Below are 12,500 nucleotides of genomic sequence, written 5' to 3' on the forward strand. Positions count from 1 at the left end.
AAGCAATTCTAATAGCATCAAACAAGCCTGATACATCATTGTATTAGCATAGACTGTCCTCCTTTGCAAAGAAGCTGGATAAATGTTTGTGACGTTTTCTTTAGCTGGTTACTTGCACACTGTCATCAAGTAAATCCCATTCCTTCAGCCTTGAAATCAAAAGCTCACCATCTGACTTTGTCTAGCCAAGATCTCTGATGAGGTGATTTAGGTCTCTTTGTTTTGGGTAGTAAGCATTCCTCCCAACTACAACTGTATCTGTGATGTCACAGTCTTCCTCTCTGTTTAGCCTCATCCTCTGTCTTGCTACTTTCTTCTGATAATGGACTTCTTTCTGGAGGAGCTGGTACAGGAAGATCAGCACTGTGTGGTACTGGTGCAATGGAAGATGGAATGTCTGGATAGAAAACAGCAGAAGCATCTTTCCCAGATAGGCACCATGCAGAAAATGCAGTCAGTGAGTGATCAGTAGGTTCACGCCATATTCTAGGAATAGCAAATTTCATAGCTCTGTTTTCTCCTCTATACCATTCTGTAAAAGAACAACAGTATGAGTTTCTCTTAAACTTACTTTATTTTTATTCTTAATTCTTAATTGGATTTTACTCTTGAAAAATTAACAGCTATTAAACTCCCAGTGTTCTCTTACAGTGCTCACAAGCACAATGAGGTGCCCAAGTCTTGTCTCTGTCCCCAACTGGCACAGCAAAATGTGCTTTGTAAGCTTCACACATTTTTCCAGATGCTGCCACAGAGAACTTCTTTGTTCTTGTCTTGATGAACTGACCACATATGTAGCAGAATGACTGCAGCCTCTTGATGCCATTTCACTTCTTGTGAAGTGTCTTCTCAGGCAGTCAAAGCAGAACTGATTGGTGGTCTGCAAGCCCCTACTTATATATTGTCAAGCAGTACTCTAGAATATTCTTAGTTTTTTTAGAATGTGTTCCAGAATGTTCTCAATCTTTCTAGAATATTCTTGAACTTACTTTAGAATATTCTGAATCATTCTAGAAAATTCTTGATAATTCTATGTATTTCTACTGTATTCTAGAAAGTTCTAAAATAATCTGCATATGTTTACATTGAATAGAATGTTCTAAAATGTTCTAGAAACTGGTAGAACATTCTGGAAGATTTGAGATTTCTGAAATGTAAGCAAATTCTTCTAAATATGAGAAATTTCTTGTTAGATCTGGTCAGTTCAAGAATGATCTTATCAAAGTTAAAAAATCTTTAGAACACTTTATATCCTTTCTTTCATTGTTTTAACTTATTTGCAACATTTCGAAAGCAATTAGATAAACAATTGAGATTTTGCAAAGGTCTTTACCTGACATGGAAAACAATAGTAACCCGTACTATAATGAAATAAGGCAAAAATGTGAATTCATTGTTCTAACCACAAAAGAAAAGTTTTAGGATCAAAATAACTTTTTTTTTATTTTGTTTAGATGGAAATAACTGGAAAATTATGGTTGGGGGCCAAGGACAAGACAAAAAGGAAATTTTGTTACATAGTGTAATCGAGGCGTATCCGCGAGCGCACCACTTTACATTTCCTTAACAATCCCCGGCTGGCCTGGTGACTGCCGCCCTCATCCACCTCACTGAACCACCTCACGCTGAAACTCCATCCCGGGCTGCCTTCATGTGTTGCTGTCGGCGTGCCTTCACCTGTCGCTGCACCCTGCTCCTCAGCAGCGTTCTGGGAATGTTAAGGCTTTTTTCGGGTGTCTGGGCGCCTTGCCTGGCCAGGATGTCGGCCCTGGCATTCCCTGCGATGCCCACGTGGGAGGGAATCCAGTTGGTGATGATGGTTCTCCAGCTGTTGTGCAGATGATTAGTGTTAACGCACGTTTTCCGTCAACTTTTTCCGTAAACTCGGGTTTCCGTCAACTTTTGCCTCTTTCCGTCGCCTCTTTTCCATCTGCATCGTCAAACGGAAGTGATCGTCTTCATGGAAGAGGGTTGTCGTCAACTTTTGTTGTCAAATGGAAATCCATGTTTATAATATAAAGATATACTAAGTAAAAAAAAAAAAACGATTTAAATAGATTGAATAAACAAAATACAAAATTGCTTAATTTCACATGTCGTTACATTTAACTTGTGCATATATAACAGCAAACAGTGGCTCGCATGATTCGATAGACGTTTACACTTTTGAAGGTCTGTTTCTCTACTCCTGCACGCTGGATACCATTTTAACTCGTTTAGCTCGTCTGTGACTTACAACACTTGTAATAAGGTGCAGAACAGCGACTGCTTGCTTGTCTGTGTCAGCGGAGCTGCTGGTGTTAGTTGCGTTAACAGCGATGGGCAAGTGAGGATATTGCCACGCTGGGCGTTAGAGGCTAGCAGGCACCAGCTAATGTAGCTAGAGAGAGAGAGAGAGAGAGAGAGAGAGAGAGAGAGAGAGAGAGAGAGAGAGAGAGAGAGAGAGAGAGAGAGAGAGAGAGCCCAGAGCCTTGTTTGTTTACTGTCGACAAAAGTGCAGGTGAACGGTGACGAAAACGTGCTGGTGTGACAGCGCCTAGAGAGAGAGAGAGAGAGAGAGAGAGAGAGAGAGAGAGAGAGAGAGAGAGAGAGAGAGAGAGAGAGAATTTTTTTTTTTTTTTTTTTGCGTGGTAGGTTAGGAGACAAGGGAAGTGCTATGCACTCACCTTAATTCTTTATTTATTTTTTTTTCTATCTTTTGCCCTGTAGGTTGGAAGAGAAGGGAAGTGCTATGCACTCACCTTTATATTTTTTATTCTGTTAGGTGAAGAGAAGAGAAGTGCTATGCACTTACCTTTATTTATTTATTTATTTTTTTTTTTTTTGTGTTTGAGAGAGAGCTTCATATCTTGACATCCCCTCCTCCAGGCTGGGCGCTGGCCAGGTGGTGCAACTGCACTGGGGGCCGCCACTGGAGGTGCTGGGCGCAGCGGTGGGTGTGCGGTTCTACCTGTTGATCACCTCCCTGCAGCCCCTTAGAGCATACCTGCACTCCCATGCTGAGGTGACCTTCCGCCTACCCGCTCACCGAGGATATGGCAAGGTATGTGCTGCTCCACGCATTTGTGTGTGTATGTGTTTTGTGTGTGTGTGTGTGTGTGTGTGTGTGTGTGCGTGCGAAATTAATAATTCATAGTTTATTTGCCAAGAAAGTTACTATTATACGTAGGTACAGATGTACCATGGTATGTCGACTTTGCTTACATTTATATCTTAACAAGTATTTTATTAGAATATTAAAATCTGTGTCAAAACGTAGAACAAAATAAGTGTTTGATAAGTAACAGGAGCCTAAAATCAACATTAAAAATGAAGAAACAGAAGTGTCTACCTAAAATAAAAAGAATCAATAGACATGAATCAGACGTCCATATAATGGTGCACTAGGCAGTTTGTTTGAGTGTTTGGCGGAGTGCTAATAGTGGGAAGTGAGGTAACGCACTGCTTGTCGCAACGCTTCGGCGTTGCGACAAGCCCTGCCATGTCCCTGCCATGCACGTAACAAGGGCGACAATAATGTCCTTGTGCTTTTTACAACTTATACCCTTTCCAAACTTCAATGCTAACTCATTCCGTCTTTTAAACAAGTCTTTGGCATACGGAACTTACATTGAGTTACTGTAAGTAGTATACTGACCACCAAGGGTAATCCTGAGTTCTCGTTTCTGTATACGTTTCAAAGAATAGTGTTGCACGTGCGTGAACCCTGGATGTCAAATAGGTGCGGCATATCAGTGTGGTGCGAATAAACCATGTGTACAGTACACTTTGAACAATATTTGTTTACTAAGCTCAAACTGACGTGAACGGAAAAAAAAAAAAAACGGATTTGATTTCTTAATCATGCAGTTTACATGGTCGTTGCAGTTTTTAATAGTTATAAATTATTGTTTATAACAACTTACACTAGTGGACAACAGGCAGCGCCACGTCGTTCAATTGAGTTGGGAAACACAAGCGGCCTCTTTGGTGGACTTAATCACCTCACATTTGAGGGATTTGGAGACCTTTTCAACGCTAAGCACTCATTTTCGAATGCATTGATGGTGTTTATGCATGGTGACATCTATTCTAGCATTAACATCGATAATTTCAGCGAGTATCATGTCATCCATATACTTGAAACGTAAGGGGGAATTGGTATATACGCTTCTTATAACCTCGAGAAAGATGATTTGCCACAATTTTATTCCATGAGGAACCCCTGATCTAATTCCATCCCGATAACGGACGCGGTGTTTGTGGTTAGACAAAAAGCTGATAGTAGGAATAAGTAAGATGGATGACATCCCAACAAATAGAGCTCTGATACCAATCTTGTGATCATTACGGTTGAATGGTTTTTGAAAATCAGTTCGACAAAGGCTATTTTTCTTTCGAGCGTCCAATTCTCTCAAGATGTTAAGCAGGCAAACAAGGTAATGAGAGATGGAATGACTTTCCATATTGCTGTGCTAGCATGAGTCCAAGTCGTTAGTGATGTCGTCAAGTACCATGTATTAACCATGCTATACCTGTTGCTCTTACGTTTTTGTCTGGAAGCGACATCATTAGGACGTAGGACGTGAAAAAAAAAATGTCAAAAATACTTCTTGAGCAACATCATTGTCAGTGCAAGACGTTGTGTGCTCCACCACCCTGGTGCCAAGGGAATCACTACAACCAGTCACAGATTTTCCACAATATACATCAAACATGAATGGATAGCCTGTAGATGAAAAGAGACACCAAAGTTTATAACCAAATCAAATTGTTTTCCCTCGTATAAACATCTTGCAACTATGATGACTAAAATATGGGACCATACATTCATCAATTGAGAGTTTTCTCTAAATAAATCAAACTGTTGTAGTGACTTGTTCATTGCTTCCATCATTGACCTGAATTTCAACACTTTATCATTAGTGTCAAGATTCCTGCTGTCCACTGTGTGAAAATATCGCTTGATTTCTCTAAACCTATTTCTGGACATCCGTGTTGACACTAAAGATGCTACTACATCATCTGACTTCTCCCATTACATGTCCTCTCTAGAAAGCTTATAGTACCCACTTAGTATGAAAATACCAATGAAATCCAACAAATCTCTAGTGTCAAAGGTGAATTTAGGATATTTCAAACTTCGTGTGCATATCTGAGAGTTTTCTGAACAGTTAAGTGTCAAAGTACTGAACAGCTTTTGTATAACTCTGGATATTCTTTTTCTTCCGATGGCTGTATGACTGTTTTTGTAGGAGAGGCCTTCATGGCAGTTTTACCTTTCTTCCATGGCACCTTTATTGTTGCAGCTGCTTTCTTTCTCTTTGTAGTATTCTTTTGCATTGCTGTCTTCACTGTTACGTTTTATTTACTTTGTGATCTTGTGGAATCATCATTGGAGTTGGACACACCTGGATGTTTATGTCTTTCGTCATCATCTGCAACTCCTACCTACTCTGTCACAAATATCACGAGGCAGAAGTTTCTCGCCATCTTTTCCTTCAGAACACTTTTCCAGGATATTATCATTAATAGCTTCATCAGTAAGAGCCTGATCTTCTGAGGGAAGAATGTTAATCTTATTTGCATCATCTTGCAGTACTAAAGCAACAACTTCTGCAAGAGTTAGGAACTTCGGGATCTCCTGAAAAAAAAGAACAAATGATGAATAAGTATGGCACTAATTAGTGATGCATAACATACATTAGTAACAATTAGAGTGAATAAATATTGAAAACAATAACAAGTATTAAGGTAAAGTAGTATTTACTACTTTGCCATAATTACAAAGCTACTCTAAAGGTGGTATCCGCCAATCCGCCAATGTTCCCATTTGGGAACATTTTTAAGTAGTGAACAATTATGAGGATTAGAAATAAGAAATGAAATTATATAAGCAACATAAAACAAAGATAAAAACATATCGTAGTAATATTTTAAGCTAATTCATGAAATTATGCAGACCAAAAAGAGCAACTAAAGCAGAGCAGCGCAGCAGATGTGAATTCCATGAAGTTCTGATTGTCATTGTTGTTAGTCGAAGCCAGCTAAATTTGTTTCAACAAGCCAACTTGTGCAACAGCTTCATGGGAAAACAGGCATAAACGTGATGAAACTCGACTTCCATTTCATCAGATAAAAAACAGGTCTTAAAAAATGTGTTCCCAAATGGGAACATTGACAGCTAATGGGTATTAATCTAATAAACAGCTTGACCAAAGTGTATGATATGGTAGTGTGCTTAAGACTACAGCAATGGTTCAGTCCGTGTCACGAGCAGGCAGGTACACAGAGAGGGCGCGTCTGCCTGGAGCACATGTTATCCCGAGGCTGCTCACTGACATGGCTAGGAAAAAAAAAGAAGCTATATGTAACTTTTGTGGACTTTTCTAAAGCTTTCGACATGATACCGAAATCTTTGTTAATAATGATTTTTAAAAAGGCTGGGATGCGGCGTGGTAATGCTGACAGCTATCGCAGCAGTGTACAATGTCACAGAGTGTGTGGTGGGCACGATGGTAAAGTTCGGTGTCCGTCAGGTTTCCCCATCCTCATGTTTGCTATTTATACTGTATGTAAATTAAATGATTAAGTCGATCAAAGAAAACCGCCGATGACTGCTTTTTATCTTGGGTTCACATCCTCATGTTAAAGGACGACACAGTATTATTGGCAACTAGTAAGCAGAGAATGGTGAAAAAATGTTTTCTTGATCGAAAATTTTTGTGATAAATACGGCATGATGATTATCACAAGTAAAACTAAATTTTTCGTTGTATGTAGCAACTCCAAGGACGCAGAACCGCTGTGTGTAGGTGACCTGGTGGTGGCATGGTGTGACCGCTACGTGTGCCTCGGGTCACCCTTCACGGCAGACGGTTCGGTGTCCGGGGCGGTAAAGGTAGATCCAGATAATATAGTAAAGCACGTTATTTAGTTCATATCTTTTCTTAAGAAATATAATGACATACCATTTACTGTAAAAAAAAAAAAGTTTTTGATGCTGTTTTAATGAGTGGTGTGCTTTATGAATGTGAATTCTGGTTTAGTGCTGACCTCAGACCGATTTTAAGCAACTGGGTCCTAAAAAGTATGTTATGTGTCAGGGGCACCACATGCAATGATCTTTGTTATGCTGAGTCGGGTTATCCCCATGTACAAAATATAAAAAGCAAGCAAAGAAAATTCATGAAAAAAAACTATGGAATGAAAGATCAAATATAGTAGATGACCCATTCATATTTGTTTTTAAGTCAGTAACACGGGAAAGGTACAACACTTAGAGATATTTCATGCAATTGTTACATGACAATGTTGATGACGTAAAGACAGGAATGGAAAAAAATCAGGGAATCAATTCTCACCTCTCAGTTTTCGAGAAGAAAGATTTAGTTAGACATGAACCCTAGTTTATCTATCCACGATATTCATGTGTGCAAACACATCATTGAGCCAGACAGAATGGCCTTCACATGTTTCCGTATTTCTGCCCACTCCCTGGCGGTGAAAGTCTGAAGACGGAGTAAACGTGGGCGAGGTCGTCTTCCGCTGGAGGAGCGACTGTGTCAGTGTAGGGAGCTCCAGACTGAGGAACACGTTGCTCAGCACTGTGACCCGACTCTGAATATCAGGGGTCTTTTTAGATTTGTTACCCTTGGATAAATATTTGGCGAGAGTTTCATCCATGCTGAGAGATGCCGAATAGTAAACATTTTTGTTTTTTTCTATGTAGGAGGAACATTGGCCAAGGGCAACAAAAATCCAATAAAAAAACAAAAAGCCCACTGAGATGCCGGTCCCATAAAAGGGTTCGAAGAGGTAGTAAAAATTTGAAGGATAAGTGTCTTGAAACCTCCCTCTTGAAGAAGTTCAAGTCATAGGAAGGTGGAAATACAAAAGTAGGCAGGGAATTCCAGAGTTTACAAGAAAAAGGGATGAATGATTGAGAATACTGGTTAACTCTTGCATTATAGAGGTGGACATAATAGGGGTGGGAGAAAAGTGCAGTCTTGTGCAGTGAGGCCGCGGAGGAGGGGAGGCATGCAGTTAGAAAGACCAGAAGACCAGTTAGCATAAAAATAGCGGTAGAGGATAGCAAGAGATACAACATTGCGGTGATGAGAAAGAGTCTGAAGACAGTCAGTCAGAGAAGAGGAGTTGATGAAACGAAAAGCTTTTGATTCCACCCTGTCTAAAAGAGCGGTATGAGTGGAACCCCACCCAGACATGTGAAGTATATTCCGTACATAGACAGATAAGGCCCTTGTACAGATTTAGGAACTAGTGTTGGGGAGGTGTGGGTGTGAGAAAAACTGGCGTAGACGTTTCAGAACGCCAAACTTCATAGTAGCTGTTTTAGCTAGAGATGGGATGTGAAGTTTCCAGTTTAGATTATAAGAAAAGGACAGACCGAGGATGTTCAGTGTAGAAAAGGGGGACAGTTGAGTGTCATTGAGTAAGAGGGGATAGTTGTGTGGAAGGTTATGTCAAGATGATAAATGGAGGAATTGAGTTTTTAAGGCATTGAACAGTACCAAGTTTTCTCTGTCCCAAAATCTGTCCTCAAAAATTTTGGAGATCAGAAGTTAGGCGTTCTGTGGCTTCCCTGCGTGAACTGTTTACTTCCTGAAGTCTATAAAAAGACGTGGAAAAGTGCAGGGTGGTATCATCAGCGTAGAAGTGGATAAGACATGAAGTTGGGTTTAGAAGATAATTCATGAATAATAAGAAGAGTGGGTGATAGGACAGAACCCTGAAGAACACCACTGTTGATATATTTAGGAGAACAGTGACCGTCTACCACAGCAACAACAGAACGGTCAGAAAGGAAACTTGAGATGAAGTTACAGAGAGAAGGATAGATTCCTTAGTAGGGTAGTTTGGACATATCAAAAGCTTTTGATATGTCCAAGGCAACAGCAAAAGTTTCACCAGATTCTCTAAAAAAGGATAACCAAGACTCATTAAGGAAAACCAGAAGATCACTAGTAGAGTGGCCTTGACAGAACCCTTACTGGCGATCATATAGAAGATTGTGAAGTGATAGATGTTTAAGAATCTTTCTGTTGAGAATAGATTCAAAAACTTTAGATAGGAAGAAAATTAAAGCAATAGAAAGGTAGTTTGAGGGATAAGAACGGTCACCCTTTTTAGGAACAAGCTTAATGCAGGCAAACTTCCAGTAAGAAGGAAAGGTAGATGTTGACGAAGTTGAAAGAGTTTGACGAGGTAAGGTGCAAGCACAGAGGCGTAGTTTCGAAAAACAATAGGAGGGACCCCATCAGGTCCATAAGCCTTCCGAGTGCTTAGGCCAGCAAGGGCATGGAAAACATCTTTGTGAAGAATTTTAATAGGTAGCATGAAATAGTCAGAGGGTGTTGGAGAGGGAGGAACAGGCCCTGAATCCTCCAAGGTAGAGTTTTTAGCAAAGGTTTGAGCGAAGAGTTCAGCTTTAGAGATAGATGTGATAGCAGTGGTACCATCTAGCTGAAATAAAGGAAAGAAAGAAGAAGAAGCAAAGTTATAGGAGATGTTTTTGGCTAGATGCCAGAAGTCACGAGGGGGGTTAGATCTTGAAAGATTTTGTCACTTTCTATTAATGAAGAAGTTTTTGGCTAGTAAGAGAACAAACTTGGTATGGTTCCGGGCAGAAATATAAAGTGTATGAGATTCTGGTGATGGAAGGCTCAAGTAACTTTTGTGGGCAACCTCCTTATCATGTACAGCATGCGAGAAAGCTGTGTTAAACTAAGTTTTAGAAGGTTTAGGTCAAGAAAAAGAATGAGGAATGTAGGCCTCCATGACAGATACTATCATCTCTGTTATGCGCTCGTCACACAGAGACGAATCTCTGACACAGAAGCAGTAGTCATTCCAAGGAAAATCAGCGAAATATCACTTCAGGTCTCCTCAACTGACAGAAGTAAAACGCCAGAGGCACCTCCTCTTAGGGGGATGCTGAGGAGGGATGGGAGCGATAAGACAAGATACAGATATGAGACTGTGGTTGGAGGAGCCCAACGGAGAAGAGAGGGTAACAGCATAAGCAGAAGGATTAGAGATTTGGAAAAGATCAAGAATGTTGGCCGTATCTCCAAGACGGTCAGGAATACGAGTATGGTGTTGCACCAATTGCTTTAGGTCGTGGAGGATAGCGAAGTTGAAGGATACTTCACCAAGATGGTCAGTGAAGGGAGAGGAAAGCCAAAGCTGGTGGTGAACATTGAAGTGTCCAAGAATGGAGATCTCCGCAAAAGGGATGAGGGTCAGAATGTGTTCCACTTTGGAAGTTAAATAGTCAAAGAATTTCTTATAGTCAGAAGAGTTAGGTGAGAGGTATACAGCACAGTTCAATTTAGTTTGAGGGTGACTCTGTAGTCGTAGCCAAATGGTGGAAAACTCGGAAGATTCAAGAGTGTGGGCACGAGAGCAGCCTGAGTCGTTGTGCACATAAAGCGCAACATCCAGCTTTGGATTGAAAATGAGGATAGAGAAAGTAGAAGGGAAAAGAAAAGGGGCTACTGTCAGTTGCCTCAGACACCTGTGTTTCAGTGAGGAAAAGAAAATGAGGTTTAGTAAAGGAGAGATGGTGTTCTACAGATTGAAATTTAGATCTAAGACCGCGAATGTTAATGTTAATGAAGAAAAGTTGAGGGGGGTGTCAAGACACTTGGGGTTGATAGCAGAAGAGCAATCCGACCTGGGGACATTTGTGGTTTCCTCCCCAGATGAGGACTCCGAGTCTGGTGTAGGAGTCGCCATGATTTTTTTTTAATTTTGAGTGAAGGGTGTGTTTGTAATTAGGTACTTGTAGTTTTGTGTGAAGGAAGAGATTGTCTTTAGAGGGCCTCCTCAGTGTATATACACAGTAATCATTATGCTGCTAGTGTACTGCCTCTAACTGATTGTCCAATGACATCGTGTTTCTTTGTTTTATTTCATGTGCTTATTATTTGATGTATGTTTTGTTAAGTTTTAGTGTTTTGTGTGTGCTTTAATGTGTTTAGTGTTAAATTTGTGTGCGTTTCATGTGCTTGGTGCTTTTACATACGTCTTTCATTTGTTGTTTTTCCGTGTTTCGTGTCTGTAGTATTTTTGTGGTTAGTGTTTTAATATGCTTCATGTGTTTCGTGTCTTATTTATATGTATCGTGTGTTTAGCGTTTTTATATGTCATGTGTTTAGTTTTTATGTTTCATGTGTTTAGCGTTGTCATGTTTCATATGTTTAGTGTTTTTATGTTTTTTATGTGTTAGTGTGTTTGTGTTTCTTGTGTTTAGCGTTGTGTTTCATGTGTTTAGTGTTTTCATATAATAATTTGCTGGACCATATTCTTATGTTTTTCTTTTTTTCTTTTCCTGTAACTGTAGCCCCTTTCGTTGTGGTCAATAAAATATCTATCTATCAATTTGTTAGACCATATTCTTATGTTCTTTTTGTTTTTTCTGTAATTGTAGCCAATTGTAATTGTATCATCAGCGTAGGAGTGGATAGGACAAGAAGTTTGGTTTAGAAGATCATTAATGAATAATAAGAAGAGAGTGGGTGACAGGACAGAACCCTGAGGAACACCACTGTTAATAGGTTTAGGAGAAGAACAGTGACCGTCTACCACAGCAGCAATAGAACGGTCAGAAAGGAAACTTGAGATGAAGTTACAGAGAGAAGGATAGAAACCATAGGAGGGTAGTTTGGAAATCAAAGCTTTGTGCCAGACTCTATCAAAAGCTTTTGATATGTCCAAGGCAACACCAAAAGTTTCACCAAAATCTCTAAAAGAGGATGACCAAGACTCAGTAGGGAAAGCCAGAAGATCACCAGTAGAGCGACCTTGACGGATCCCATACTGGCGATCAGATAGAAGGTTGTGAAGTGATAGATGTTTAAGAATCTTCCTGTTGAGAATAGATTCAAAAACTTTAGATAGGCAGGAAATTAAAGCAATAGGACGGTAGTTTGAGGGATTAGAACGGTCACCCTTTTTAGGAACAGGTTGAATGTAGGCAAAACTTCCAACAAGAAGGAAACGTAGATGTTGACAGACAGAGCTGAAAGAGTTTCACTAGGCAAGGTGCAAGCACGGAGGCACAGTTTCGGAGAACAATAGGAGGGATCCCATCAGGTCCATAAGCCTTCCGAGGGTTTAGGCCAGCGAGGGCATGGAAAACATCATTGCATGAAGTAGTCAGAGGGTGGAGGAGAGGGAGGAACAAGCCCAGAATCGTCCAAGGTAGAATTTTTAGCAAAGGTTTGAGCAAAGAGTTCATCTTTAGAAATAGATGTGATAGCAGTGGTGCCATCTGGTTGAAGTAGAGGAGGGAAAGAAGAAGCAAAGTTATTGGAGATATTTTTGGCTAGATGCCAGAAATCACGAGGGGAGTTATTTCTTGAAAGATTTTGACATTTTCTGTTAATGAAGGAGTTTTTGGCCAGTTGGAGAACAGACTTGGCATGGTTCCGGGCAGAAATATAAAGTGCATGAGATTCTGGTGATGGAAGGCTTAAGTACCTTTTGTGGGCCAC

At 40.2% G+C, this 12,500-nt stretch overlaps 1 protein-coding gene across 1 annotated transcript in view; it reads left to right on the plus strand.

The window, feature by feature from the left end:
- LOC135092138 (uncharacterized) overlaps positions 1 to 12,500 on the plus strand; it is a 154,662-nt gene that overhangs the window by 44,592 nt on the left and 97,570 nt on the right. The window contains exon 6 of the mRNA XM_063990392.1: positions 2,869 to 3,043. Within this exon, the coding sequence (XP_063846462.1) occupies positions 2,869 to 3,043 (175 nt within the window). The remainder of the gene's footprint in view (positions 1 to 2,868; positions 3,044 to 12,500) is intronic.

The sequence above is a fragment of the Scylla paramamosain genome, chromosome 39, assembly GCF_035594125.1.
Source record: "Scylla paramamosain isolate STU-SP2022 chromosome 39, ASM3559412v1, whole genome shotgun sequence".
Lineage (NCBI taxonomy): Eukaryota > Metazoa > Arthropoda > Malacostraca > Decapoda > Portunidae > Scylla > Scylla paramamosain.